Genomic DNA, 26,992 nt, shown 5'->3' with positions numbered 1-26,992 from the left:
CTGTAAATAGGTTCACCAGTACTGCTTTCCTAGATTCCGTATATATGAGTTACTATAAGAAACTTCTTATTCATTTGCAGTCAGTCCTCATTCCTATACCAATACCCACATAACTACCAGACTACTTTCTGTCTCTTAGATTAGCTTTTTCTGAACATTTCATATACATGTGATTTTGTGCATTTATCTTCTTTGACTTAGCCTAATATTGAGGTTCAACCATACTGTAGCATGTATCAAATGTTTTTTTCCTTTTTATTGTTGAATAATACTCCATTGTACTGGTATGTCACATTTTATTTATCTGTAATCAGTTGATAGACATTTGGATTGTTTCCAATTTGGAGCTCTTATAATAATGCTGTTATCATTTGCCTACAAGTCTTTCTATGGATATGTATTCATTGCTCTTGATTAGATACCTAGTAATAGAACTGATGAGTCATGTGGGAAATTTACATTTAACTTTTAAGCACTACTGGACTGTTTTCCAGTAACTACCATTTTACCTTCCCTCCAGCAATGTATAAGGGTTCCAAATTTTCCACATCAAATGCTAACATTTTTATTGTCTGTCTTTTTGACTGTAGCCAACCTAGTGGGTATAAGGTCATGTCTTATTTTGGTTTTGGTTTGCATTTCCCTATTGACCAATGATGTTGAGTTTCTTTTCATGAGCTTTTTAGCCATTTATATATCTTCTTTGGTGAAATTTCTATTCAAATCTTTGTTCATTTTAAAATTAAATTGTTTGATATAGATGGCCAATAGGCACAAGAAAAGGTGCTGAACCTTGCTGATTATTAGAGAAATGCAAATCAGAATAACAATCAGGTACCACCTCACACTGGTCAGAATGGCCATCATTAAAAAGTCTACAAATAACAAATGCTCGAGAGGGTATGGAGAAAAGGAAACTCTCCTACACTGTTGATGGGACTATGAATTGGTATAGCCACTGTGGATAACAGTATGGAAGTTTCTAAAAAAACTAAAAGTGTCATATGATCCAACAATCCCACTCCTGGGCATTTTTCCAGAAAAAACTATAATTCAAAAAGATACATTGCACACCTATGTTCATAGCAGCACAGTTCACAATACCCAAGGCATGGAAACAACCTAAATGTCCATAGACAGATGGATGGATAAAGAAGATGTGGTACGTATACACAATGGAATACTACTTGGCCATAAAAAAGAAGGAAATACTGACTGCTATTTGCAATAACATGAATAGACCTAGAGATGATCATACTCAGTGAAGTAAGTCAAAAAGAGAAAGACAAATACCATATAATATCACTTAATATGTGGAATCTAATATATGGTACAAATAAACTTATTTATGAAACAGAAATCGACTCACAGACATAGAGAACAGGCTTGTGGTTGCCATGGGGGAGGGATGGATTGAGAGTTTCAGATTAGCAGGTGCAAACTGTCATATAGAGCTGGGTAAACAACAAGGTTCTGCTGTGTAGCACAGGGAGCTATATTCAGTATCCTGTGATAGACCATCATAGAAACCAATATAAAAAAGAATGTATATAGATATGTGTAACTGAGTCACTTTGCTGTACAACAGAAATTAATGTAACATTGTAAATTAACTATACTTCAATACAATAAATTTTAAAAATAAAATTTAGTTGCTTGTATTCTTGAGTTGTAAGACTTCTTTATATATTCTAGATACAAGTTTGTTTTTAAAAAAATCAAATGATTTGCAAATATGGATTATGCTTTTAGCATCATTTTTAAGAACTGTATGCCTATCTCAAGGTCATAAAGATTGTTCTTCTATTTTGTTCTAAAAGTTCTATAGTTTTGTCCTTTACATTTATGTCTATGGTTCTTTTTGAGGTAATTTTTATGCCTAAAGTAACTGAGTAAATTCATCCTTTACATACGGATATTCAGTTTTCCCAACACTATTCGTTGTAAAGATTATCCTTTTCTCATTATATTGTTCTGGCATCTTTGTTGACTGTCAATTAACCATAACTGTAAGAGTTTGTTTCTAGACTTCTAATTCTGTCCGACTGATCTATATTTCTGGTCTTATGCTCATACCACATTGTCTTAGTTACTGTAGCTTTGTAGTAAGTTTTAAAATAGGAAGATCTACGTTATGAAATTTTACTCTTTTCTCAAGCATGTTTTCACTATTCTGAATCCTTTGCATTTCTGTGTAAATTTTAGGATCATCTTGCCAGTTTCCGCAAAAAGTTCTCCTAAGATTTTGATAGGGAATGTGTTGACTGGATATATCAATATTTGGAGAGTTTCTATCTTATTAGTATTGAGTCTTCTAGTCTATAAACATGGAATGGCTCTACGTTTATTTAGATCTTCTTTAGGTTGTTGGTCAGCAATGTTTTCAGATTTCCAATGTACTAATCTTGCTCTTGTTAAATTTATTTTTAATCTTTTATTCTTTTTGATGACATTGTGACTAAATTTGGCTGCTTAATTTCATTTTTGGATTGTTCATTGCTAGCATATAGAAATAAAGTTGGTCTCTCTCTATTGATCTTGACCAGTATATTGATCTTGTATCCAGTGACAAGATTTTATTATTCTAATCATATTTTCATGGATTACAGTCTTTCTTTTTGTTACTGTTTTTTATATGTTCTATATATTTATATGTTCTAAATAATATTTTCCAAGTCTTTTGTTTGCTTCCCCCCTTTTAAGAGTTTTCCTTTTTCCTTTATCAAGTATGATGATATATATATTTTAATGGCTTTCTGGCTCTGTGTCTTGGTTATTAAGAAGACTTTTCTATCCCAAAACTATAAAAATAATTTTTCTATCATGTTTCCTAGTACATTCACAGTTTTGCTTTTTATGTTTAAAATGTTAATGCACTTGCAATATATTTTTGTAGGATTTTACTTTTTCTTCTGAATGAATTTTCTGTTCTATTTGTTAAATAAGCCAGTCTTCTTCCACCTCCCCACTGTTTTGAAGTCCCCTGTCTGCCATATCTTAATTCTCTTAGAAATGGGTCTTCTAGTCTCCACCCCAGGGGTTACAAACTACTCTTTGTATGGAAAATTTGGCTTACTGCCTGTTTTTGCTAGTAAGTTTCATTGGAACACAGCCATTCCTGTTTATATACATGTTGTCTCTGGCTGCTTTCTTATTAAAAGAACAGAGTAGAATTGAACTTATGACATATAAAGTCTAAAATATTTATCTAGCTCTTTATAGAAAAATATTATCAGCATTTATTCTAAACTCTATTCATTTTCATTAATATACTTAATATTTACCTATCATTAAGTGATGTATGCTTTAAGTTTCCATTATATGCCTTTGGTCAGATTAAGGAAGCTTTTTTTAAAAAAAATTATATGTACATATATATATATATATATATGAAGTATTGGAGAAGGCAATGGCACCCCACTCCAGTACTCTTGCCTGGAAAATCCCATGGATGGAGGAGCCTGGTAGGCTGCAGTCCATGGGGTCGCTAACAGTCGGACACAACTGAGCGACTTCCCTTTCACTTTTCACTTTCATGCATTGGAGAAGGAAATGGCAACCCACTCCAGTACTCTTGCCTGGAAAATCCCAGGGACGGGGGAGCCTGGTGGGAGGCTGTCTATGGGGTCACACACAGTCGGACACGGCTGAAGCGACTTAGCAGCAGCATATGAAGTATGTTGTCGTTCAGTCACTGAATCATGTCCAATTCTATACTTGTTTATGAAATACCATGTCACGTGCCTTGTGCTCAGTTGTGTCCAACTCTTTGACCGCACGGACTGTAACCTGCCAGGCTCCTCTGTGGATGGGATTATGAAGTATAGTTGTATCATATTATATAAGTTTTAGTGATTCACTATTTTTTGAGGTTATACTCCATTTATACTTACAAAATATTGGCTATATTCTCTGTGTTGTACAATATGTTCTTGTAGCTTATTTTATACCTAATAGTTTGTACCTCTTCATCCCCTCCCTCTATGCCTCCTCCCTTCCCTCTCGCCGCTGGTAACCATTACTTTGTCCTTTATATCTGTGAGTCTGATTCTTTTTTGTTATACTTAGTAATTTGTTGTATTTTTTTAAGTTCCTGTATATAAGGAAGTTTTCTTAAATCTGTAGTTTGATAATTAATTTTTTTCTCTTTTTAACCAAAAGTGTATGTTGAGCATAATTAAAAAATTTTTTCAAATGGAAAATTTTGTTATTATCACTAATATCTAGTTTTATTATGCTCAATTAAAAAATATGGTCTATGGAGTTTCTTTTTTTAGTGATTATTTTTATGGTCTATTTCACAGTCATTTTTTGTAACTATTCCATAGTTGTTCATAGGATTATGAATTCTTGACTGTTTGGGTAGAAGGTTCTTTATTAAATCAGTGTCTTAAATTATTATTCAAAACTGTTTTATGCTGTAGATCTTGGTCATATCAACTTCTGAATGACATGTTAAAATCTCCCAGTGTGATTGTGAATTTGTGTTTTATTCCTTATATATAATTTCAACCTGTATATATTATTTTGTTACAGACTTAACTTTCGTAAATAGAACTAACAGTTAATAGTATGAACTGTTTACAGCATAGTGGCTGGCATTCATTCTGACCTGTTTAAATCTATGCCATATCAGTTGTTAAATAGTTTTATTATCATCCTTGCTATGCTTCCCTTGTGGCTCAGCTGGTAAAGAATCCACCTGCAATGTGGGAGACCTGGGTTTGATCCCTGGGTTGGGAAGATCCCTAGGAGAAGGGAAAGGCTACCCACTACAGTATTCTGGCCTGGAGAATTTCATGGACTGTATAGTCCTCGGGGTCACAAAGAGTCGGACATGTCTGAGCGGCTTTCACTTTCACTTGTTGTTAATTGCTTATAGTTGGATTTGGGGTTCTTTTGATTCCCCTACACATTCCCTACGTTGAAGAGACTTTGTCTTATAATAGGGAAGTTTTTTCCCTGCCCGTGTAATTTTATGTCTTCTATAAACTCTGCTTATTGTTGCTTCTCCATACCCCTTTCTCTTCCTTTGTAGATTTGTAAAAGTTGTGATGAGGGTGAATATTTGTGAAGTGTATTTATGTAATTTTTATTTCCTGTTCTGTGAACTGCCTGTTTATACCTTTCACCTGTGTCTATTGTGTGATTGGTCATTATCTTGATTTCTTGATTTTATAGGTCTTTATATTAAGAAAATTTGATCTCTTTTCTGTGATGTATACTAAAGTGATTTCAGTTTTTCTTTTCTCTTGACACTGTTTATAGTTGTTTTTTTCCTATCCTATCTCTATAGATTATGCTTTTTTTCCCCATTTTCCTTTTTTTTCCCTGATTCATTCTTTCCTTCTTATGATTTGAAAATTATACATGCTATTTCTGTGCTTCCTTTTGTTGCTTGGAAATTATCACACACATTTAAACCAAAGATACCTTTTCATCTTTAGAAATAGATTATCTTTATCTGTAGCCTTTTTCTGCTTACTCCCTTTTTTCTGTTTTGTAGCATTATGAATCTTATTCCAAATGACAATAATGTTAAGAAATTGATTTTTTGATTAGTCTTTCTCAGTGATTATTTAGACCTCACAACCACAGTTTCAACATCAATTTAAATTTAATTATAAATTACTAGTTTATTTGTACAACCATTTCTTTTATTCAGTGTATTCTTTCTTGGATTTCTTTTTATTTTTCATGGATGATCTAGAATCATTTTTTCACAAAACAAATTATATGGCTAAACTTTGAAGTTTTATATGTTCTGAAATGTTTAATTTTGCCTTCATACTTGAGTAATAATTTGATTACTCAGTTTATTGAGAAACAGATTCCTATGAAAATCATTTTGCTGAAAACATAGAAAACATCCATGTCACAGATGAGAAGTCTGATGCCAATTTCTAGAGTATAAAAGCTATGTAGAACATTGCTATGACATTATAGAGTGAAAATTTATAAAGAAAAAAAAGTTGCAAAGCAACATTTTTAGTATACCTTGCTTATACGTATGTAGCTATCCATAGACGGAGAGGTCTTAAAGGGTATTTACTATTGTCAGTAGTGATTGTTCCAGTTATCTAGTACCGTGTAATAAATTGCCCCAAAAGTTAGTGATGGAAACTAGCAACCATTTTATTGTGTCCATGGATTCTGTCCTTTGAAAATTCGTACGGGAGACAACAGTGATGGCTAGGCCCTCAGATGGGAAGGCTTGAATGGTTACTCCCATGTCTGATGCCTCAGCTGGGATGGCTGAAGGGTGGACTCAACTAGGACTGTCATCCTGTGTGCCTGCGTGTGTCCTGTTCAGATGGTGGTTTTCTGACAGTTGAACTTTCATGGAGGTTCAGGATTCCGAATGCAAGTGGTCACTAGTGAAGCTGCATTGGCCTTCTGTGACTCAGCCCCAGAAATCACATAGTATCATTTCACTGTACTCTATTAGTTAAAGGAGTCACAACCTACCCAGCGCCTAGGGAAGTGGACATAAACCCAACTTGCTGTAGGGAAGAAGGTCAGGGAATTTGAGGCTATGTTTTGAAACCATCACAGTATTGTCATGGACATGAGTGTTGGCTGTATGGTGGCAGATTTTTTAAATCTCTCTGTTCACTGATGATCCCCATAAGAGTGCCTGGTACACAGTAATGTTTGATAAATAACATTGAATGAATGAATTATGGGGTTTCTGCTCTCCTAATATTTTTCTGTACTGTATGACTTTTTCACAGTAAGCATACATAATTTTTATAAGTAGAAAGAAAAAGCAAATAAAAGGTATATATTATATTAATGTTTTAATTTATTTCATTATATCCTAGATATTTAAATGACTTCTATGAGTTGGAGCTACAGCATGGTTCTGGTGTTGTGGGTTGGAGCATTCCGGTGACTAAAGGGATTGTGCCTTCTCCAAGAGAATCCCACACAGCTGTTATATATTGCAAAAGAGATTCTGGAAGCCCTAAAATGTATGTTTTTGGTGGAATGTGTGGTGCTCGCCTGGATGATCTATGGCAACTTGACTTAGGTGAGCTTAAGTTGATTCAGGCTTAGAAATTCATTATGATTGATAAAGGCAAACATAAAAATTGCCTTGAAAAATATTTTTATTACAGTATTGAGTTGTACTTAGATTTAATATGAATGATTGCTGATGAGTCAAGTTGAACAAATGAATGTTTGATTTATGATAGTGACACTCCTGGGCTCCCTGTAAGTAGGATCACCATATTTTCTGGTTTGCCTTTAATGGTCCTGTTTTATGCTTACTGTCCCATGTAAATTATCAGTAGTACCTCCTTTTACTCTGTAAAGTGTCCCAGTTGAGGATGATTGAATTTATGTGGTTACCCTGTCTATAGTAAATGTGGCATTAGTAATGTTACATCTGGTCGATAAAAAAAAACCCTTGCATAGCTATTTTAAGGTGCTGTAGGAATGAATATTTGGAAGATACATGTGCTGTCACTTCTGAGTGTCTTCTGCACAATGTGCTCTTACTTAAAATGTTAAAAACCTTAATCTAGTCTTAATTCAAAATTGTTTGCACCCTAAATACACCTCTCCATTGCAAATACTAACATTCGAGTGTAAATAGATTGCTGTGATTGACAATTTGTGTCAGCTGAAAATGTTTATTTTAAGATGAAATTCAAATAATGGTTTTGAAACATTTTAGCTTCATTTTGGTAGGTCCCTTTTTTAAAAAAATTTCTGGAAGTTGAGGTAATTCTCTATTATTAGATTAAGTTGCTAATATACTTGTTTTTATTTTTAGAAACTATGTCATGGTCAAAACCAGAAACTAAAGGGACAGTGCCACTTCCACGAAGCCTTCATACAGCCAGTGTTATAGGAAATAAGTATGGTGTTATTTTGTATTTTGGTCTTTTTTTCTTTTTAACAAACTTAAGAAAGATACATACAAAGAAGAGTGATGCTGCTAGTTTCTTGAAGATGATTTGATAATGCTTGATTGCACTTACTGAAACCAAAATGATATGTGCACAGGAGCCAAAATATCATGCATTTTCTTGTCATATTCCTTCTTCTGCTTCTTTGCATTCCTTACATCATGCACAGAGTAGGTTTTACATAAGGGTAAGGCAGGGTGATGTCAAACTTATCTGTCCTCCATCAATAGATTTGACACACGTAACTCATTGTTTCTTCTTACACATTTTTGGTAGTGCTTGATTCATACTCAGGTGTATATTTAGCTTCTGTGTTCAATGATTATACTTTGGATGGCATTATGGATAGAAGGTGGACTCTGTAACCAGATTACCTGAATTCAGGTCTCAGCTTGGATACTTGTACTGTCTGTTCAGGGGCAAAGAAACTTAATCTCTCTGTACTTCAGATTACTCGATTATCAGTCAGTTCAGTTCAGTCGCTCAGTCGTGTCCGACTCTTTGTGACCCCATGGACTGCAGCACGCCAGGCCTCCCTGTCCATCACCAACTCCCAGAGTTTACTCAAACTCATGTCCATTGAGTCAGTAATGGCATCCAAGCATCTCATCCTCTGTCATCCCCTTCTCCTCCCACCTTCAATCTTTCCCAGCATCAGGGTCTTTTCAAATGAGTCAGCTCTTTGCATCAGGTGGCCAAAGTATTGGAATTTAAGCTTCAGCATCAGTCCTTCCAATGAATATTCAGGACTGATTTCCATTAGGATGGACTGGTTGGATCTCCTTGCAGTCCAAGGGACTCTCCAGAGTCTTCTCCAACACCACAGTTCAAAGCATCAATTCTTTGGTGCTCAGCTTTCTTTATAGTCCAACTCTCACATCCATACATGACTACTGGAAAAGCCATAGCCTTGACTAGACGGACCTTTGTTGGCAAAGTAATGTCTCTGCTTTTTAATATGCTGTCTAGGTTGGTCATAACTTTCCTTCCAAGGAGTAAGTGTCTTTTAATTTCATGGCTGCAGTCACCATCTGCAGTGATTTTGGAGCCCCCCAAAATAAAGTCTGCCACTGTTTCCACTGTTTCCCCATCTGTTTGCCATGAAGTGATGGGACTGGATGCCATGATCTTTGTTTTCTGAATATTGAGCTTTAAACCAACTCAAGTATAAAATGGGGATAACAGTAAAATGTCCTTCACAAGGCTCCCATGAGGACTGGATGAATCAGTACATGGAAAATGCTTCCAACAGTACCTGGTACATAAAGAGCACTCCTTCAAGGTTAACTGTCATCAACAAGTTCCCTTTTTTATGCAACACTGAGCCAGGATTAGGAATATTGTTTTAAGTAGAATTGAAGTAAGTACTTATCTCTGTAGAGACTTTATCTTAATGGTAATCTTTTAGGAGACAACAGTTAAAATTTAGAACCTCATTAGTTCTTCTCAAAAATAACCATAAGCAAAATCTAATAAGATATTCATTTTTTTAAACAGCAGAACTCTTTTATAAAATATGCTTTTGTACTGGAACTATAATATAGAAAACAGATTTTAAAAAACAGAGCTTCTCTGGTTGGCGTGAGGCTACATGGCCTAAGCTCTGCCTGATGAGCCTTACTTTTTCAGTTACCACTGGGCATGTCTCAAGAACCTTTAGGGCTCTGAGGAACATATTTAATGTTTTTTATTTGATGATATCAGTGACCAAAGTTATATGAAACTGAATTCTCTTTGGTTACTATACACATCAATTCTAAATCTGACTTTCAATGTCATGCTTCTGGCTGAGGTACCCCTGAGTATATTGCATACAATATTGATTTTTAAATGTGTTATAATTGAAATATTTCCTACTTTAAGTAACTGGCCAGAGAGAAATAATTTCGATTCTGTATGGCTTCATAAAATTATAAACTCTAGAATGAAGACCACTTTATTCATTATCATATTTGCATTTCCTTGACAGTGATAAGTGATTTTAAAAAGAAAACCAGCTCCTTTATGTTTTCCTTTTGTTGTTGTTCAGGATGTACATCTTTGGTGGATGGGTTCCACATAAAGGGGAGAATATTGAGACTTCACCTCATGATTGTGAATGGAGGTGTACCAGTTCATTTTCTTACCTGAATCTGGGTAAGTCTTTTAAGAATTATTTACTAAAATAAAATTTATTAATAAAATAATTTTTATTATTTTGTCATTTAAGAGAAGTTGATCAGTCATGGATATTTCTATGTTTAGATACAGCAGAATGGACCACCCTAGTATCAGATTCTCAGGAAGATAAAAAAAATTCAAGACCAAGACCAAGAGCTGGACACTGTGCTGTTGCAATTGGCACTCGATTATATTTTTGGAGTGGAAGAGACGGCTACAAAAAAGCACTGAATAGTCAAGTTTGCTGCAAGGATCTTTGGTATCTTGATACTGGTAGGTAAGAGTATTTAACAAAGTTTTTCTTTAGATAAATAATCAAGTAATGTCTGTCTTTTGAGCTTGCTGTCATGTCACTACCTCTCTTTTTCATATGAATGGAAGAAATGATATGTATAGATATTTTCCATTCTAGAGGAGTTTCTTAATTTCCCTCTCCATGAGTTTAGAGTGAATTTAGTGACTCCCTTCCCAGGAGTAGAGTATGGAAAGGGAAAACTAGTAGCTTTGCAGTGTAGAAACCTGGCAAACATCACCTTAAGTAATCAAGGTCAGTATCACTAGAGATAAGTTGTGTTGGTATCACTTAGTCCCTGCCTCCCATATCATGTGATAAGAAGATACTTCACCTCTGTGGTACTTTTCCCCAAAATGCATAATGCCATTCTAAATATGAGAACATATTAGACAAATCCAAACTGAGGGACATTCTAGATGTTTTACAGGATATGTGAACAGTATTCTTCAAAAGTTTAAAGTGATGAAAAACAAGGAAAGACTAAGAAATAGTCACAGATTAGAGGAGACTAAGGAGATATGATGATTAAATATAAGGTGATATCCTGGAACAAAAACCATTTATTGAAAATAATGGTGGTGGTAAAACCTGAATAGTCTGTAGTTTGGTTAATAAATAGTGTTGTTGTTTAGTTGCTCAGTTGTATCCAGCTCTTTTGCAACCGCATGGACTGTGTAGCCTGCCAGGCTTCTCTGTCCATGGGATTTCCCAGGCAATAATACTGTAGTGGGATGCCATTTCCTTCTCTAGGGGATCTTCCTGACCCAGGGATTGAACCCATGTCTTCTGCATTGACATGTAGATTCTTTACCACTGAACCACAAGGGAAGCCTTGATAAATACTGTTATTCCAGAGTTCATTTCTTAGTTATAAGTGTATTAGCATTAGAAAATACTGAGTAAAAGGTATATGGGAACTCTGCAATTTTTCTATAAATCTAAAATTATTCCAAAATAAAAAAGTTTTTTAAGAAGTATTATAATAAAAAGCAATTTTTAGTATAGAACTCATGTCCGTTTTTCCATAAATATTTATTGATTTATTGGTTGACAGCTGTGAATAGGAACTGTTCTAAATGCTGAGAATAAATCAGTGAATAAGACTGATAACGTCTGTCCTGTCAAAGAACTTAATATTCTATAAGAGTGTGAGGACAGAAGGTTGATGGGCAGTAATCAGACAAATAAACAAAATAAATTTAGTTTGGGGTGAGTATCTGAAGACAGTAAAATAGAACAATTAGATAGTATTGGGAGGTACTAGGAATGGGGTGAAGTGGGGTGGCTACTGGAGTCGGGAAAGGGTGAACTGGCATTTGAGATGTAATCCAAATGAAGAGGGCATGACAACCCATTCCAGTATTCTTGCCTGGAGAATCCTATGGACAGAGGAGCCTGGCGGTCTACAGTCCATAGGGTTGCAAAGAGTCGGACACAATTGAAGCAACTTAGCACAGCACAGCACCAAATGATGAGAGAGTGCTATCCATGTAAAAAGTCAGGTGGTGGGGCAGGGAGGGGACACTACAGGAAGAATGAAAAGCAAGTATGAGGGCCCTGAGATGGGAATACTTGGCATGTTTGTCAACAGATCTGAGCTGAGTAAGAGAGTGTAGGCATAGAGATTAGAGCGATGACCACAGGACAGATCATACAGGACCTGCAACATCATGGTAAAGATTACATTGTTTCTAAAATACAATGGTGGAGAGATTTATTAGTTTGGAGGAGAGATGTGTCATGATCTGATCTGTATTTTGGAATCATCAATGAACTTGAGTGGAAAATAAATTGTAGGGGGCAAAAGTAGACACAGAGACACAAAAAGAGGCTTTTGCAGTCGTCAAAGAAATCTTCGACTCTAGAGGTGGAAAGAGTGGATAAGTTTGAAATGTATTTTACAGTTTTTGTTAACAGAACTGACTGATGAGTTGGGTGTGGTAGTTGACAGAAAGAGAAAAAAAGGATGAAGTTTTTACCTTGAATAATACGGTGTTATTTCCATTTACTGAGATGGGAAAGATTGTGGAGAAAACAGGCTTGTGGAGAAAATGAAAAGTTCCATTTAAACCTTGCTAAGTTTGAAATAAGGAGATCAGTTAAGCAGTTGAGGGAATAAAGAAATCTGGAAGGCAGTAGAAAAATCAGATCTGGAGACATTAATATGTGTTGTTTTATGAGAAAAGCAGTTATAAAACAACCTAAGATTCCAGTTTTTCTTTTAAGTGTATAAACAGGAAAATCTGGAAGGATATACTGTGTACCAAAGTAATAATAGCTAAGAGGTGAGATTATACATTTTTTAAAAAGGTTTTCTTTCTTATCTGTATTTTCTACAGTAGCATGTGTTGCTTTTATAATATAGAAAGTTTAATTTTAAAATTAAGATTAAAAAATTTTTCAAGATACTTGAAAAAGTAATAAATCGAACAATTAAGTTAGAGACTAAATGCTTTCTGTGCAAAAAGTAGAAAAATGAGCATATTAGGTTAGGAGTTAGGAAAAAAATACAGAAAACTGAACTTATGATTCATCTTTGAAGTTGGGAATTATGAGCTGAAGTGTAAGGATAAGATTCTAATCAGTCTCTGAGATTAAAATAAAAATGTGCACATATAAATTTTTTCCAGTAGCAACTATGTTACTTTAACAAGATTATCTAAGAGATCTGAGACAAAAAAATAATCACTGTCTCTGAATGGCCAGTTTTTCATAAACTTTTCCATAAAAGGCTATAGACAGGAATATCTGTCTAAAAGTAATCATGGCCACTATCATGAAGATAAAATTTAGATTTTGCTTTTTCTCTTGCTAACTTGGCATCAGTTTGGGTGGGAGAGGGATATAAAGATTCTTCATCTTGCCTTTTTTTTAAACTTTTAGTTAAGTTTTGTGCACTTGAGAACATGTAAAGATTAGGATTCTTCCATAAGGCGTTTTAAAAAATGAAAAACAGCAGTCTTGCTCCCACTTTCCTCCCATCTTACTTGCTTCACAATCATGTGCTTTCAGCTCTGTTAAACAGTTCCTATGGTATTTAGCTTCCTATCTCCATATAACATGAATATGTTACTCTTTTTTCAGTTTAGTCATAATATGCTCATTTTTCAAACTGTGGAAGTCATGGAAGTCAAGGATTTCTCACTTCTTCCCAACACTCCTTACCTCTCTCCTATGCACCTTCTCTAACCCCTACTCGCTCATTCTGACTGATTATGATTACACCATCATTTTGTTAGATGAGAGTTCAGTGTTTTACATTCAGTTCAGTTCAGTTCAGTTGCTCAGTCATGTCTGACTCTTTGAGACTTCATGAACTGCAGCACGCCAGGCCTCCCTGTCCATCACCAACTCCCAGAGTCCACCCAAACCCATGTCCATTGAGTTGATGATGCCATCCAACCATCTCATCCTCTGTCGTCCCCTTCTCCTCCTGCCCTCAATCTTTCCTAGCATCAGGGTCTTTTCAAATGAGTCAGCTCTTCCCATCAGGTGGCCAAAGTATTGGAGTTTCAGCTTCAACATCAGTCCTTCCAGTGAACATCCAGGACTGATCTCCTTTAGGATGGACTGGTTGGATCTCCTTGCAGTCCAAGGGACTCTCAAGAGTCTTCTCCAACACCACAGTTCAAAAGCATCAATTCTTGGGCGCTCAGCTCTCTTTATAGTCCAACTCTCGCATACATACATGACCACTGGAAAAACCATAGCCTTGACTAGACGGACCTTTAACCATATAAACATATTCACAGGTAAGCTATGTAGAATACCTAGAGAGGTGATTATCTCTCTTGTACAACTTCTTCATTTGCTTTGGATTAGTAATGGTCACCTTGTTTTAGATTTGTATATATTTACCACTAATTCAGTCTATGCTCTCTTGTTTAAATCTTCTCTCATTATGGTTAGATGCATCAGATATTCTGTCAGATTTCCTCATCTTGAAGAAATTTCTCCTCCTCCAATCTGGGATGTAAAGGGTATATTGGAACTCTGCCTTCTACAGATTGAGCACACCTATCCTCTTAGAATCTCCCTTCGTCATCTTCCTGAGGATGTCTTTGGCCTCTCACCTGTGCTGGTTTCCCTGCTTCCTGGATCTCTTATTTTCCCTTTTCTTAGTTTACTTCCTCATTTTTTGTAGAACACATCCCAGGGAAAGGGTGCATAGGTGGTATATTTATTTTGAGATTTTGCATTGTTTGAAAATACATTCAGTATTCCTTCCCATCAAATTGGCAGTTTGAGTGGAAATAGAACTGTATGTTGGAAGTCATTATCCTTAAGAATTTTGGAAGCTGGGGAAAATATTTTTTGAAAGGTGTTATATTGTATTCAAACTTCTGGCGTTTTTGTTGAGAAATCTAAACCACTTCTGATTTTTGGTCCTTTTAAATGTGAACTTCCCCCTCATGCTTAATAGCTTTTAGGGTTTTTCCTTGTCTCTGCTGTGCGTAAGTTTTATGATGTATGCTGTGTGTCTCATTGTGTGTCTTTTTAAAATTCCTTGTGTTGAGTACTCAGTGAGTCCATTCAGTCTGGAAGCTCATGTTCTTCAGTTGTGGGAATTTTCTTGATTTATTTCACTGACTTACACCCTGCTGTTTTCTCTATTTTTCTTCATGTAACTTCTGTTATGTGGGTGGTGTATCTTCTGGACTTGTCTATTTGTCTGCTTTTTCTCAGGTATGGGTTGCCTTACTTTGAGAAACATAAATAAACTGAATTGTGAATAGGATCATGGAGGAATTTACATGGGAGTAGTTGAAAGAACTTGGCTTAATTATCCTCTAAAGTAGGGTCATAAGACTTTTTTTGGTAAAGACACAGAGGGTAGATATTTTAAGTTTTGTGGACCATATGATCTCTATTACAACTACTCAACTCTACTGGTGTAACATAAAAGGAGTCATGTTGTTATTTAGTTGTTTAATCCTGTCTGACTCTTTTGCAACCCCATGGACTGTAGCCCTCCTGTCTCCTCTGTCCTTGGGATTTCCTAGGCAAGAATACTGGAGTGAACTGTCATTTCCTTCTCTATGGGATCTTCCCTACCAAGGGATAGAGATCTTCCCTAACTTTTCCCTTCCCTTCCATTCAAACCCACAGGGAAGCCCAAAAGCTGGACTCATAGACAATGCATAAACAAATGAACATAGGTGTATTTCAGTAAAACGTTATTTACAAAAGTAGGCACAAACTGGATCTGGCCCATGAGCCATAGTTTGCTTTTGCTGACCCTTATTCTAAAAGATACAAATAAATAGATATTAGACTTGTTATATAAAGATTAAATTATAACTTACAGATTTCAGCTCACTGAATTGAAACTGTTAGGCGTTCAGTCGTGTCCAACTCTTTGTGACTGCATGAACTGCGGCCCACCAGACTTCTCTGTCCATGGAATTCTCCAGGCAAGAATACTGGAGTGGGTTGCCATTTCCTTCCCCAGGGGATCTTCCCAACCCAAGAATCAAAACCTGGATCTTCTGCTGCAGGAAGAATCTGCAGGCAGATTCTTTGCCCTCTGAGCCACCAGGGAATTTCAGCTCACTAGGAGAATAGATTTTCCTTATGTAACTGTCTAGAGATGGAATATACTGCTCTGGGATTTGTGAGTTTCCTAATTTGGTAGGTAAGCAAAAAGAAAACTGGGATATTGTAGAAATAATTTTAGGTACTTTTTTCCAGTTCTAAGAGTCCATGATTGTAACTTGTTTTAGAAATGTTGGTAATATTTTATACCAAAATAATTACCTGTTTTGAGTAGTACAAGTTTTGATAAGAAGGTATTAACTTCAAAGAAGTTATGTTTTTCAAAAATACCAGCTCTAAATCATAATTGCTAACATTAACAGTATTTCTAACATGTATTCTCTTGGCTTAAAATTGGTTCATAAAATTAAAAGCTCCTGAAGAGGTAAAATAGTATAGCTAACTGTCAAGTACTTGGTTTCCCCCCCTCCTCTAGGATTAATTTTTTTTTTTAATTTGGTGACTCAGCTTAGACCTGGATTATTTTGTTTATAGTTTTATTTGCATAAGTAATTAGATAAATACATTGAATCAGAACTCTAAATTATTTTCATTTGACCTGCTATAGCTTTGCTTATCTGAGTAAATTTTTTCCCTCTTAGTAAACAGATGAAATATTCATTGCTAATATTTTCAGAATTCCAGGTCTGTACAAACTATATAGAGAAACTGTTGATACATTTGAAACTTAAATACTTAATACCAATTTTGTTCTTTAGAGAAACCACCAGCACCATCACAAGTACAACTGATCAAAGCCACTACCAATTCTTTTCACGTCAAATGGGATGAAGTGCCTACAGTTGAGGGCTATCTTTTGCAGTTGAATACAGACTTGCCATACCAAGCTGCATCATCAGATTCTTCAGCATCACCAAATATGCAAGGTAGTATAATTTTTACACTTAGAGCATGTATGCTCATATGCTTTATGAAAAAAAGATAACTATAGAAAAGCCTATGGTTAGATCTGGTTTAAGAAATGTTATGCTGTGATGTTTCCTACCTGGTAAATCATATATGTTTCAACTCTGGAACTTGACTGTATTAGCATCGTGATATAGTAGAACACATAGATGTATAGGGTAGAATTTTTTTTGTAGTTCATTTTGATGTGCTTTCTTAATTTGACATGATAGTTGTTTAATTATTTTTTATAAATATTTCAGCTTTCAAAAATATATTTACTTGGAAAGTAAAAGCAAATTTAATTTTACATGTTCTTCCAAAAAGGATTTAAATCAGCTATTAAGCAGACTATTAAGAAAACAGATAATCTTTGATAGTTACTACTTTTTAAACCTTTAATATGTAACTTTTAAAAATATTTGACTGTAACATATTTTCTTGGAAGTTTATTTATAGCATATCAGTCTGAACTTTCTTATTCCTACAGGAGTCAGGATGGACCCTCACAGACAAGGCAGTAATAGCATCATTCCTAACAGTGTAAGTTGAAAAAATGTATAATGGTAAATGGATGTTTATGGTTATAGTGCCAGTTTTTATTAATATTTTATATTACCTGAGGATAGGGAGTCTCAACCATGGCTACACATCACATTCACCTCTGAGATTAAAAACAAATAAACACAGGTTCCCATGCCTTTCCCCAGATCCAGTGAAAGAGAATCTTTAAGATGATGACCAGGTAACTGTTTTTAAGGAAAGCTCTACATATCATTGTGACAGTAGCCTGAATTAAGAACCCTTGGCTAGGAGATTGAAGTCTCATTGTACATAGTATCAGAGGCTAATATACACACAAGCATACACACCATATATATTTCAAAAAATAAATTTAGGTGTTACTACAAGGTTTATAATAAAGAGCAACGGTTCCCTACTCTGTTCCTATTTGCTCTTGATCCTGCCTCTCTAGAAACTACTACTTTCAAATATTTTATCTTTCTTCTGTATCTACCTTTCTGCGTATAAATAAAATCCTTGTGCTGCCACTTCCTGACTTTCTAGTTTTAGATCAATTGTTTTCAATAATGGAAGATGAAGATTTTTTTGGTCTCTTAAAATATTGCCGTTTGCTCCCCTTTCTCTTCCCATGCACTTATAATATTTTTAGTTGAATCATTATGTGATATTTACATTGTGATGATGACATACTCAGAGCTGAGCCCTGTAATGTGCTATGAAATTGTTCCTTTTTCATGTAATTTTTTGTTTTTCTTGGCATTGTTAACTGCCTTACTTTTTCATTTGCTTGATTTTCTTCTTGCCTATCATTAATTCATACTCTGATTTTCCAATAAAATAATAAAACTCAAAATATTTGAACATATAGTTTCTTTTTTCTTTCTTTACCACCCCTCTGCCCCTAGAACCATCCCTACTGAAACCTCTGTCTTGATGCTCTAGTTTGTACTAATTCTTCTCTAAGTCTGCTACTCAGCTGTAATCTTAAAACTTCCATTTGTTTCTTTTTTAAAAAACAAATTTTATTTATTTTTTAATTTTTTTTGGCTGTGCTGGGTCTTCTTTGCTGGATGTAGCCTTTCTCTAGTTGTGGCTAGTAAGGGCTACTCTCCAGTTGTTGTGCATGGGCTCTTTTTCCCCTCCCCTTTTTTCTTATTTTATTTTTTAATTGGAGGAAAATTTCTTTAAATGTGTTGGTTTCTGCTGTACAACAGTGTGAATTAGTCATAAAGAATTTGCCTGCCAATGTAGACGACATGGGTTCAATCCCTGGTCTGGGAAGATTCCACATGCTGCAGGGCAATTAAGCCTGTGCAGCACAGCTACCAAAGCCTGTGCTCCCCAGAGCCAGTGCTCCTCAACAAGAGAAGCCACCACAGTCGCTGTGGCACATGGGCTTGGTTACTCCACAGCATGTGGAGTCTGCCCAGACCAGAGGCTGAATCCATGTCCCCTGCAGACAACTTCCTAACCACTGGGCCACCAGGGAAGTCCCCATTTGTTTTTTATTGTAAGCTTCTTTTATCTCTTTTCTGTGTTAGGGCCTGTTTCTTGATCTCATGTCATTCTCTTTTTTTGATATTCTCCAATAGTTTTCCTGAGAAAGGGAGTATGAAAGGTAAACTTTTTAAGATCTTCCATATTTGAAAATGCCTCTTCTCTGTTTACATTTGGTTGGTAGTTTGGCTGGGTTATAGAATTCTATATTGGAAATGTTTTCCTGAGAAACTGAAAGGCATTTTCCTACTGTCTTGTAGCATTCAGTGATGCTGTTAAGAAGTTGGATGCCACTTGGATTCCTGATCATTTACATGAGACCTAATTGTTTTGTTTTAATCCCTAGTTCTCAGAAATTTCAACAAGGATGTACCTTAGAGTGTATGTCTTTGCTTTATTCACTGTGCTGTCCATTCAGTGGACTGTGTCATTCTGGGAACTCAGGGCTTTCACTACTGATTATTTCTTCTTTCCACATTCTCTTTTTTTTTTTTTGTTACTCCTGTTATTGAATGATGGTACTCCTGAACTAATCCTCTGATTTAACTTTTTATTTTCTATCTTTTCTTCTGATTGGTCTGCTTTCTGAAAAGTTTCTTCATTTGTATTATAAATATCTTATTCAGTTTTTAAATATATTCAGCTACATAGTTACTCTCTAAAAGCCTGATCCTATTCTTTCTTTCTTTTATGGCATTTTATTTTTGCTTCAAAAATATAATATATCTCTTATCTCTTCAAGAATTATGCTTTTTTATAAAAAAAGTTGAGTTATATTCTTCTCTCAGCATTATTTCTTTTTTTCAAGCTCCTTTTAAAAAAATTTGGTCTTGGACTTCCATATTAGAGCCTGTCAACAAATGTCTGGTGATGCTTGGTATCCTTTCATGTTTAAAGTGAGGCATTAAAAAGGAGCTTGGAGGCTGTCTTAGTCCATTTGGCCTGCTCTAGCAAAATACCATAGCCTAGATGGCTTATAAACAAGAAAAATTTATTTCCTGCATTTCTGGAGTCTGGAAGTCCAAGATCAGGGTACCTGTATGGTCGAGTTCTGGTAAGGAACCTCTGAAGGGTTGCAGACTGCTAACTTATCATTGTATCCTCACATGGTGGAAGGAACAACTGATCTTTCTTGGCCACTTTTATAAGGGCACTAGTCACAGCCCAAACATGCTGCTTTCTGATACCATTACCTTGGGGGTTAGATTTCAACATGTAATTGTGGAGGACACAAATACTCAGGCCATAGTGGCTCTATGCATATAGCATGTTTGATTAGTAGACCTTAATGAGGGTTTCTGGGTGAGAATCCACAAATACTAGTATCTTTTCTCTTGGACTAATGGGTTTCCTCTGAGACTTCTCCAGCCCCTTGCTTACGGGTTTTAAGCCTGGAGCTTAATGCAGGATAAATGGTATCTCTCTGTTCAGTATACAGACTTTCACTTAATCCCCATTTTCAGTAGGTTGCCTATTCTCCAACCTCACCAGATACTGTACCACAGTCCAGAGCCTCCCATTTCAATCTTTGTGCCTACCTTCCTTCTTCAGTTGGAATGGAGGTGTGGAATTTGTTTGCCTTTGTATACTGGAAGAGCAGAGCTGGGGCTACAACCACTTTTTTTTTAGTTTTAAATTTATTTTTTAATTGAAGGATAATTGCTTTATAGAATTGTGTTGGTTTCTCCCAAACATCAACGTGAATCAGCCATAGGTATACATATGTCACCTCCCTCTTGAATCTTCTTTCCACCTCCCTCCCTATACAACCACTGTTTATATAGTCTTCCATATGATGGTCCTCTGGTGTTTATTTGCATTCTGTACTTCAGCTTCCAAAGAACCTGATGCCTCCAATTTCCAAGCCTTTCTGGGCTCTTGAGCAAAAATGGTTCACCTGTCCATGACTTTCCACCTACAGGCTCTTAGCTTCAGCCTTTTCTGCTTTATAAAGGCATGCCTCATTTTTTGCACTTCGCTGTACTATGCTCGCAGATAGTATGACATGGGGAGTTCATAGTGAAATAAACTTGAGGTCAAATTCTTGCTTTGCTGCTTGCTGGCTACTTGATCATGGGTATGGTATCTAAGATCTCTGAGTCTCATTGTTTTCCATGTATAAGCTAGGGTGATATTATCCAATTTATAGAATTCTTGTGAAAATTAAGTGAGATTCAGACCTTATAAATATGTATCATGGAGCCTGTCAGGTAGTATAATGGTCCCTAATGGTTGTGGATATCATCATCATCATTTATTAACACTAGCATAATCACCATCAATTAGAATGGAGGCAGAGTGTGTATTGGGCTTCCCTGGTAGCTCAGCTGGTAAAGAATCTGCCTGCAAAGCAGGAGATCCTGGTTCAATCTGTGAGTCGGGAAGATCCCCTGGAGAAAGGAATGGCTACTCACTCCAGTATTCTGCCTGGAGAAGCCCCAAGGCCAGAGGGGCCTGGTGGGCTATAGTCCATGCAGTTGCAAAGAGACAGACATGACTGAGTGACTGAGCACAGCACAGAGGGCACATTATGAACAAGTATCCTTTGAGCCATGAGAAATTATAATTGACTATAGTTCTAAATGACATTAAAGATGGAGACAGAAAAGTAACAAAAAACAGGTAACTAAAAAGAGGCAGGCAGTATTGGGGTATTTGAATGAAGCCAGATCACTTTTATGGTTCAGCAGACCTATAGTTATTGCTATATAATAACTGATATTTACATTGGTGATTTGAATTACCAAAAGGTTTAAATGTGTTTATTATAGTATCTTTAAGAAAATAAACAGGTGATTAGGAAGATTGCTATCTAAAATGTTTAATGGTGAAGAATATTGATATGTGTATGTATTAAATCTCGATGCCTATATGGAAAACTCAGTCATACAAAATAATTCGTATGCTTGAAGGTTTCATGTAACAGATTTTTCTTTTAGGATTCAAAAGATCTTTAGTAAGGGCTTCCCAGGTGGTGCTATAGTTGTGAAGAATCTGCTTGCCAGTCCAGGAGACATAAGAGACACTGATCCCCAGGTGGGGAAGATCCCCTGGAGGAGGGCATGGCAACCCACTCCAGTATTCTTGCCTGGAGAATCCCATGGACAGGGGAGCCAGGCAGGCTACAGTCCGTGGGGTTGCAAAGAGCTGGCAATGACTAGAGTGACTCAGCACACACACACAATCTTTAGTATACATGTCTAATCTTGTTAAGAAAATTTGACCAGAATGTTAAACTCAGTACCTTGGGTATTGTCACCTATTCAGTTCAGTTTAGTCACTCAGTCATGTCCGACTCTTTGAGACCCGATGGACTGCAGCACGCCAGGCCTCCCTGTCCATCACCAACTCCCGGAGCTTACTCAAACTCATGTCCATCGAGTCGGTGATGCCATCCAACCGTCTCATCCTCTGTCGTCCTTCTCCTCCTACTTTCAGTCTTTCCCAGCATCAGCATCTTTTCCAAGGAGTCAGTGCTTTGCATCAGGTGGCCAAAGTATTAGAGTTTCAGCTTCAGCATCAGTCCTTCCAATGAATATTCAGCACTGATCTCCTTTTGGATTGACTGGTTTGATCTCCTTGCAGTCCAAGGGACTCTCAAGAGTCTTCTCCAACACCACAGTTCAAAAGCATCAATTCTTTGGCGCTCAGCCTTCTTTGTGGTCCAACTCTCACAACCATACATGACTACTGGAAAAAACATAGCTTTGACTAGAGGAACCTTTGTCAGCAAAGTAATTTCTCTGCTTTTTAATATGCTGACTAGGTTGGTCTAGCTTGACCATATTTACTTGAATACTAGCTACCACTTGTAAAATATAAATTTTATTCCCTCGAAATTTACTGTTCCTTTTCCCTTCAGAACTGATCTTTTGAGAATGGATATTAAGTGAAAAGAAATTGTTTTCTTAAGCTATTATAAAATTTAAAGAATAATATAAGGCTATAATTTAAGCTGTTTTATATTTTGGATAATTTATTTTCAAAAGCATTTAAGTTGTAAATTATTTTGCTTGTTTTTATATATATTTCTATTTAATTGAACATTACTTGCTGTAATAAATTATTTTCTTTCTTGTAGATCAGTGATATAGTGAACAGTGTAAAATCTGAACATACAGCCATGAAAGGAACTTCAGTGAAAAACAAACCAGATCTCAAAGCATCAAATGATTCTAATGCCTCTTTGCATTCATCTTTGTCAGCTAATGCTTCTAATCATAATAGTTGTGTGGTGGATATGCTAAGGAAAAATGAAGGTATAAAGATAGCATTTTACATAAAGCTAAAGCATTTTATAATAATGATAGAGAATTTTAGAGTCTTTGAAAAAGTAAATGTTACATAGTTTGGATCCAGTTTCAAAAGATGATATATACTTACCTCATTAACCCTAATTAAAATGATGTCATGATACCAAGCAAGAACTTACCTAAATAGTGATGATTAGTTATTAACTACAGAATTTAAATGAGGCAAGCTCTCGTATGCCATTTGAGGTTGGCCAGTGTGTTCAATGTCACTGTTCCATTATTTTATTGTCCTAGTGCTTATAACTATCTGTAATTATTTATTTTGGGTCAGGATTTTGTCTGTCTTGTTCACATATATTTCCTCAGCACCCAGATCCATGCTTGGCAAATTGTAGTCACTTAATAAATAAATGAATAAATAAATATTTGTTTAGCAAATAACTGTATTATCCTCAGAAAGATAGTTCATTTATGAGAATTGTTGATTAGCCTGTTGAATGCATGGAACAGCTTATAATTTGAGGGCTTGTATTGAAAAGATTTTAATTTTAATATTCTGGTATCATTTGTGATATATTAAATGTTACCTCTGATTTCAGTATCTAAAGTTACTTTATAAATCTTATTCTGATATATCCCTGGCATAGTAATATGTGGCTTTATTTTTAATTTGAAAAAATTGTGACAGTTAATAAAAAGCTAATCCCTCTTCAGTAAATAACAAGACAAATATTCTTTTTATTTCCATTTTTCTTTAAGAATCCATGGTAGATAAAAATATTCAAGAAAAATAGTTTCCTATAGTTTTTCTGATTTCATTACTTGTGGAAGAGGAGAGACTTTGTTTTGTTGATTTGCTGATGTAAACGAATCATTTGGTCAGAATTATAAAAGCTTGGTACTAGACATCAATTTAAATTTTTATAGTGATTTTCTATGTCCATCATGTAAAGAAGTTTACATTCTTGAAAACAAATATGAGCTTTGAGATTTTAGGATCCTAATGTACTCTAAATCCTACTTATAAGGCAGTTTGGATAAAATTAATATTAGGCAAATGGGGAAACGAGTGGTTATATACAATGACAGCATCTGGCACATTGTAGAGATTCAAATATGTAAATGAATGGCTAGCTAGTCTCAGGTTAACAAGAGGAGATTGGGCTTTTCCTCTGTAGGTTGGAGTAACTGGTATTTTTCAAAAGTGAAAGAGTGGCACGATTAGTTTTTGTTTTTTATTTTGGAAAGGACATTCTAGCCTCACCATCAGGAAGAGCTATTATAGGAGATGATTGGGAGGCTTGTTAGAAGGTTCTTTTAGGACTTAAAGAGATGCATAGAGTCTAAAGCAGTGGGTGAGATGGAGAGGAGAGAATACATTAGTTCAGAGACTCTTAGAAAGTAGCACCTATTAGACTAGGAAACTGGTTGTATATGAGAAATGAAAATGAGTCAAACATGATTCCCAGTTTTCTGGGTTGGATATTCAGTGGATGATGATACTCTTCATCAGGATAAGAAATACAGAAGCAAGAACAGATTTGGGAATAAGATAGGTTCAACCTTGAACTTGCTGTTTTTGAGACACTTGAGGAACATGTTGGTAAAGATTTCTAATGGGCAGTTGGATACTATAGGTCTGGAGTCTAGAAGGCAGTTCTTGGCTGGAAATATTAATTTCAAAGTTAAGAATGTCTAATATCCACAAGAACAAGGACCTTCTCTGACTTGTTCACTGCTGGATTCTCAGGACCTGACACTGTGCCTAGGACATACATAGTTGAGAGATGTATGATTTGTAAATGGTAGCTAATGCAGCGGGGAAATATGCAATGGGAGACAAGATAGGGCTTGGAAAATACCTGCATCTAGAGTCATCTGAACAAGAGAAGTCAGCTAAAGAGATTGAAAAGGCTTCCCAAGAAGGTTAGGCAAAGAACCAAAAAAAATGGTATCATTTTTTACCTCTGTAGTGGGTATTACCATTTATAACTATACATTTATGATGCATACATGTGTGAATACAAGTCATAGACAGAAACAACTTCAAAAAAAAGTATGTGGTCAGCACTGTTTATATTACACAGAGGTCAAGTAAATGAAAATTGATCAGTATCCCTTAGAGCTAACTATCCCTGGACATTTGTCAAAGCCATTTCCTTAGAGTGGTGTGCTCAGTCAGATTGGGGTGGTCAAGAAAGTAGACTGCTCTGAAGGAAAGTAGCAAGGGAAGATGGTGACTGGAGAAGACTTGATAATGTGTATAGACTGAGGGCTAAAACTTGTGCAGAAGAATTTGAAAACCCTGAAGAGAAAGGAATGATTGATAAGAGAGGATCCCAAAATACAGGGGAAGGAATGGGACCAAGAGCACAAGAGAATAGATTAAACTTACCTTAGGGGAGAAGTCATCTTCTGAAATGGAAGAGAAGACAGAGGGGCTGGGCACAGTCATAAATACATTTCTAGTTTAGGACAAGAGAAGGCAGAAAATGGGTGGCATTCATGCCTGATGACTATTTCTTTCCCTAAAATGGAAGGCAAGGCCATTTGATCTATGATTGAGTAGAATTTAAGAACAGTGATTCAGGGTTTAGAATGGAGGAAGGAACTGAGAATTTGGACATCCATGGATATGATGCATTTTATTTTTCTAAATGTTGATATTTTATGCCTAATGGTTAAATCATACGGCTGACATTTGTGGTGTTCACGTTTAATGATTTTAAAATTGAGAATGCTTACAATTGGGTGATAAGAACTCTAAGATATAGCAGTTACTTGCAGATATTCATTTGTTAATAGTTAATCTTTTCCATTTAATTTTAGGTCCTCACACTTCAGCAAATATAGGTGTTCTAAGTAGTTGCCTGGACTTAAGAACAGTAATCCCTGAAACTTCTGTATCCAGTACTGTTTCCAGCGCACAAACTATGGTAACCCAGCAGACCATTAAAACTGAATCATCCAGTACAAATGGGGCAGTTGTTAAAGATGAAACTTCACTAACAACATTCAGTACCAAAGCTGAAGGTTTGAAATGTGTTTCACATACTGTATTTTGAGCCATTTTTGTATAGAAATTCAGCAAACGTATTTGTTTTAGATGGGAATTGCATTTCATCTTGGATTGAATTGAATATAAAAAGATAAAGCCATTTCATTTAAAATCATTATATAGTATATTCTATGCTGCACTGTAATACAATCAGACTTTATCTTTCCTACCATGAGTTTATTCAGCAAAACATTTTTTCCTTAGAAAAGATTAGTTCTCTGCTATGGAGTAACAGTTCTTATAGCTTGATCAATTTCTGATTTTGTAAATTCTTATTTTATGATTTTGTAATAGGAATTGTATTTCATGTTTGACAAACATTCTCTGAAGTTCCAGCTAGTCAGCAAATCCTTGAAAAATGAGCTTTGTGAATTAGTTCAAGTTAGAGGGTCCATATTTCTAATTGTTGTGATTTTTTTTCTCCCTCTGGCTATTTTTGCATATTTATAAGTTATATTTTAATGTGTCTGTTTACTCAGTGATTATATAAGCCTTATCTGATGAATTGTTTAATTTTTAGTTGATGAAACATGTGCACTACCTGCAACTAAGATAAGCCGTGTGGAGGCACATGCTGCCACGATGCCGTTTTCTGTAAGTATATGCCCTGGAGATGAGATGTGCTTACAGATGGCTAAATACACTTTAAATGCTGAGCAACTTCAACCTAAATTCAGGAAAAGGCTCTTGGGTATCCTCTTAGTAATTACGTGACACAGAATGAAAAATGGAGGCTTAAAGAGAAAAATGTTCACAGTATAATCTTAAGTGGAAAAAGGTGGATAAAAAAACAATATATATAGTGCATTCCCAATTTTATTAAAAACACACAGTACATACATTC

General features: G+C 35.6%; 1 protein-coding gene across 2 annotated transcripts in view; it reads left to right on the top strand.

Annotated features, from left to right (window-relative positions):
* The window catches only part of HCFC2 (host cell factor C2), a 50,644-nt gene that overhangs the window by 8,413 nt on the left and 15,239 nt on the right, over nt 1-26,992 (top strand). For both annotated transcript variants that reach the window (XM_040234830.1, XM_040234829.1), the window contains exons 4-12: nt 6,825-7,033; nt 7,784-7,868; nt 9,949-10,055; nt 10,164-10,352; nt 16,629-16,796; nt 17,306-17,358; nt 22,919-23,096; nt 25,920-26,123; nt 26,669-26,742. In XM_040234830.1, the coding sequence (XP_040090764.1) occupies nt 6,825-7,033; nt 7,784-7,868; nt 9,949-10,055; nt 10,164-10,352; nt 16,629-16,796; nt 17,306-17,358; nt 22,919-23,096; nt 25,920-26,123; nt 26,669-26,742 (1,267 nt within the window). The remainder of the gene's footprint in view (nt 1-6,824; nt 7,034-7,783; nt 7,869-9,948; nt 10,056-10,163; nt 10,353-16,628; nt 16,797-17,305; nt 17,359-22,918; nt 23,097-25,919; nt 26,124-26,668; nt 26,743-26,992) is intronic.

Source organism: Oryx dammah, unplaced genomic scaffold (genome assembly GCF_014754425.2).
Source record: "Oryx dammah isolate SB20612 unplaced genomic scaffold, SCBI_Odam_1.1 HiC_scaffold_29, whole genome shotgun sequence".
NCBI classification, from domain to species: domain Eukaryota; kingdom Metazoa; phylum Chordata; class Mammalia; order Artiodactyla; family Bovidae; genus Oryx; species Oryx dammah.
Note: the sequence above shows the minus strand (reverse complement) of the source record. Positions and strands in the feature narration are given on the sequence as shown.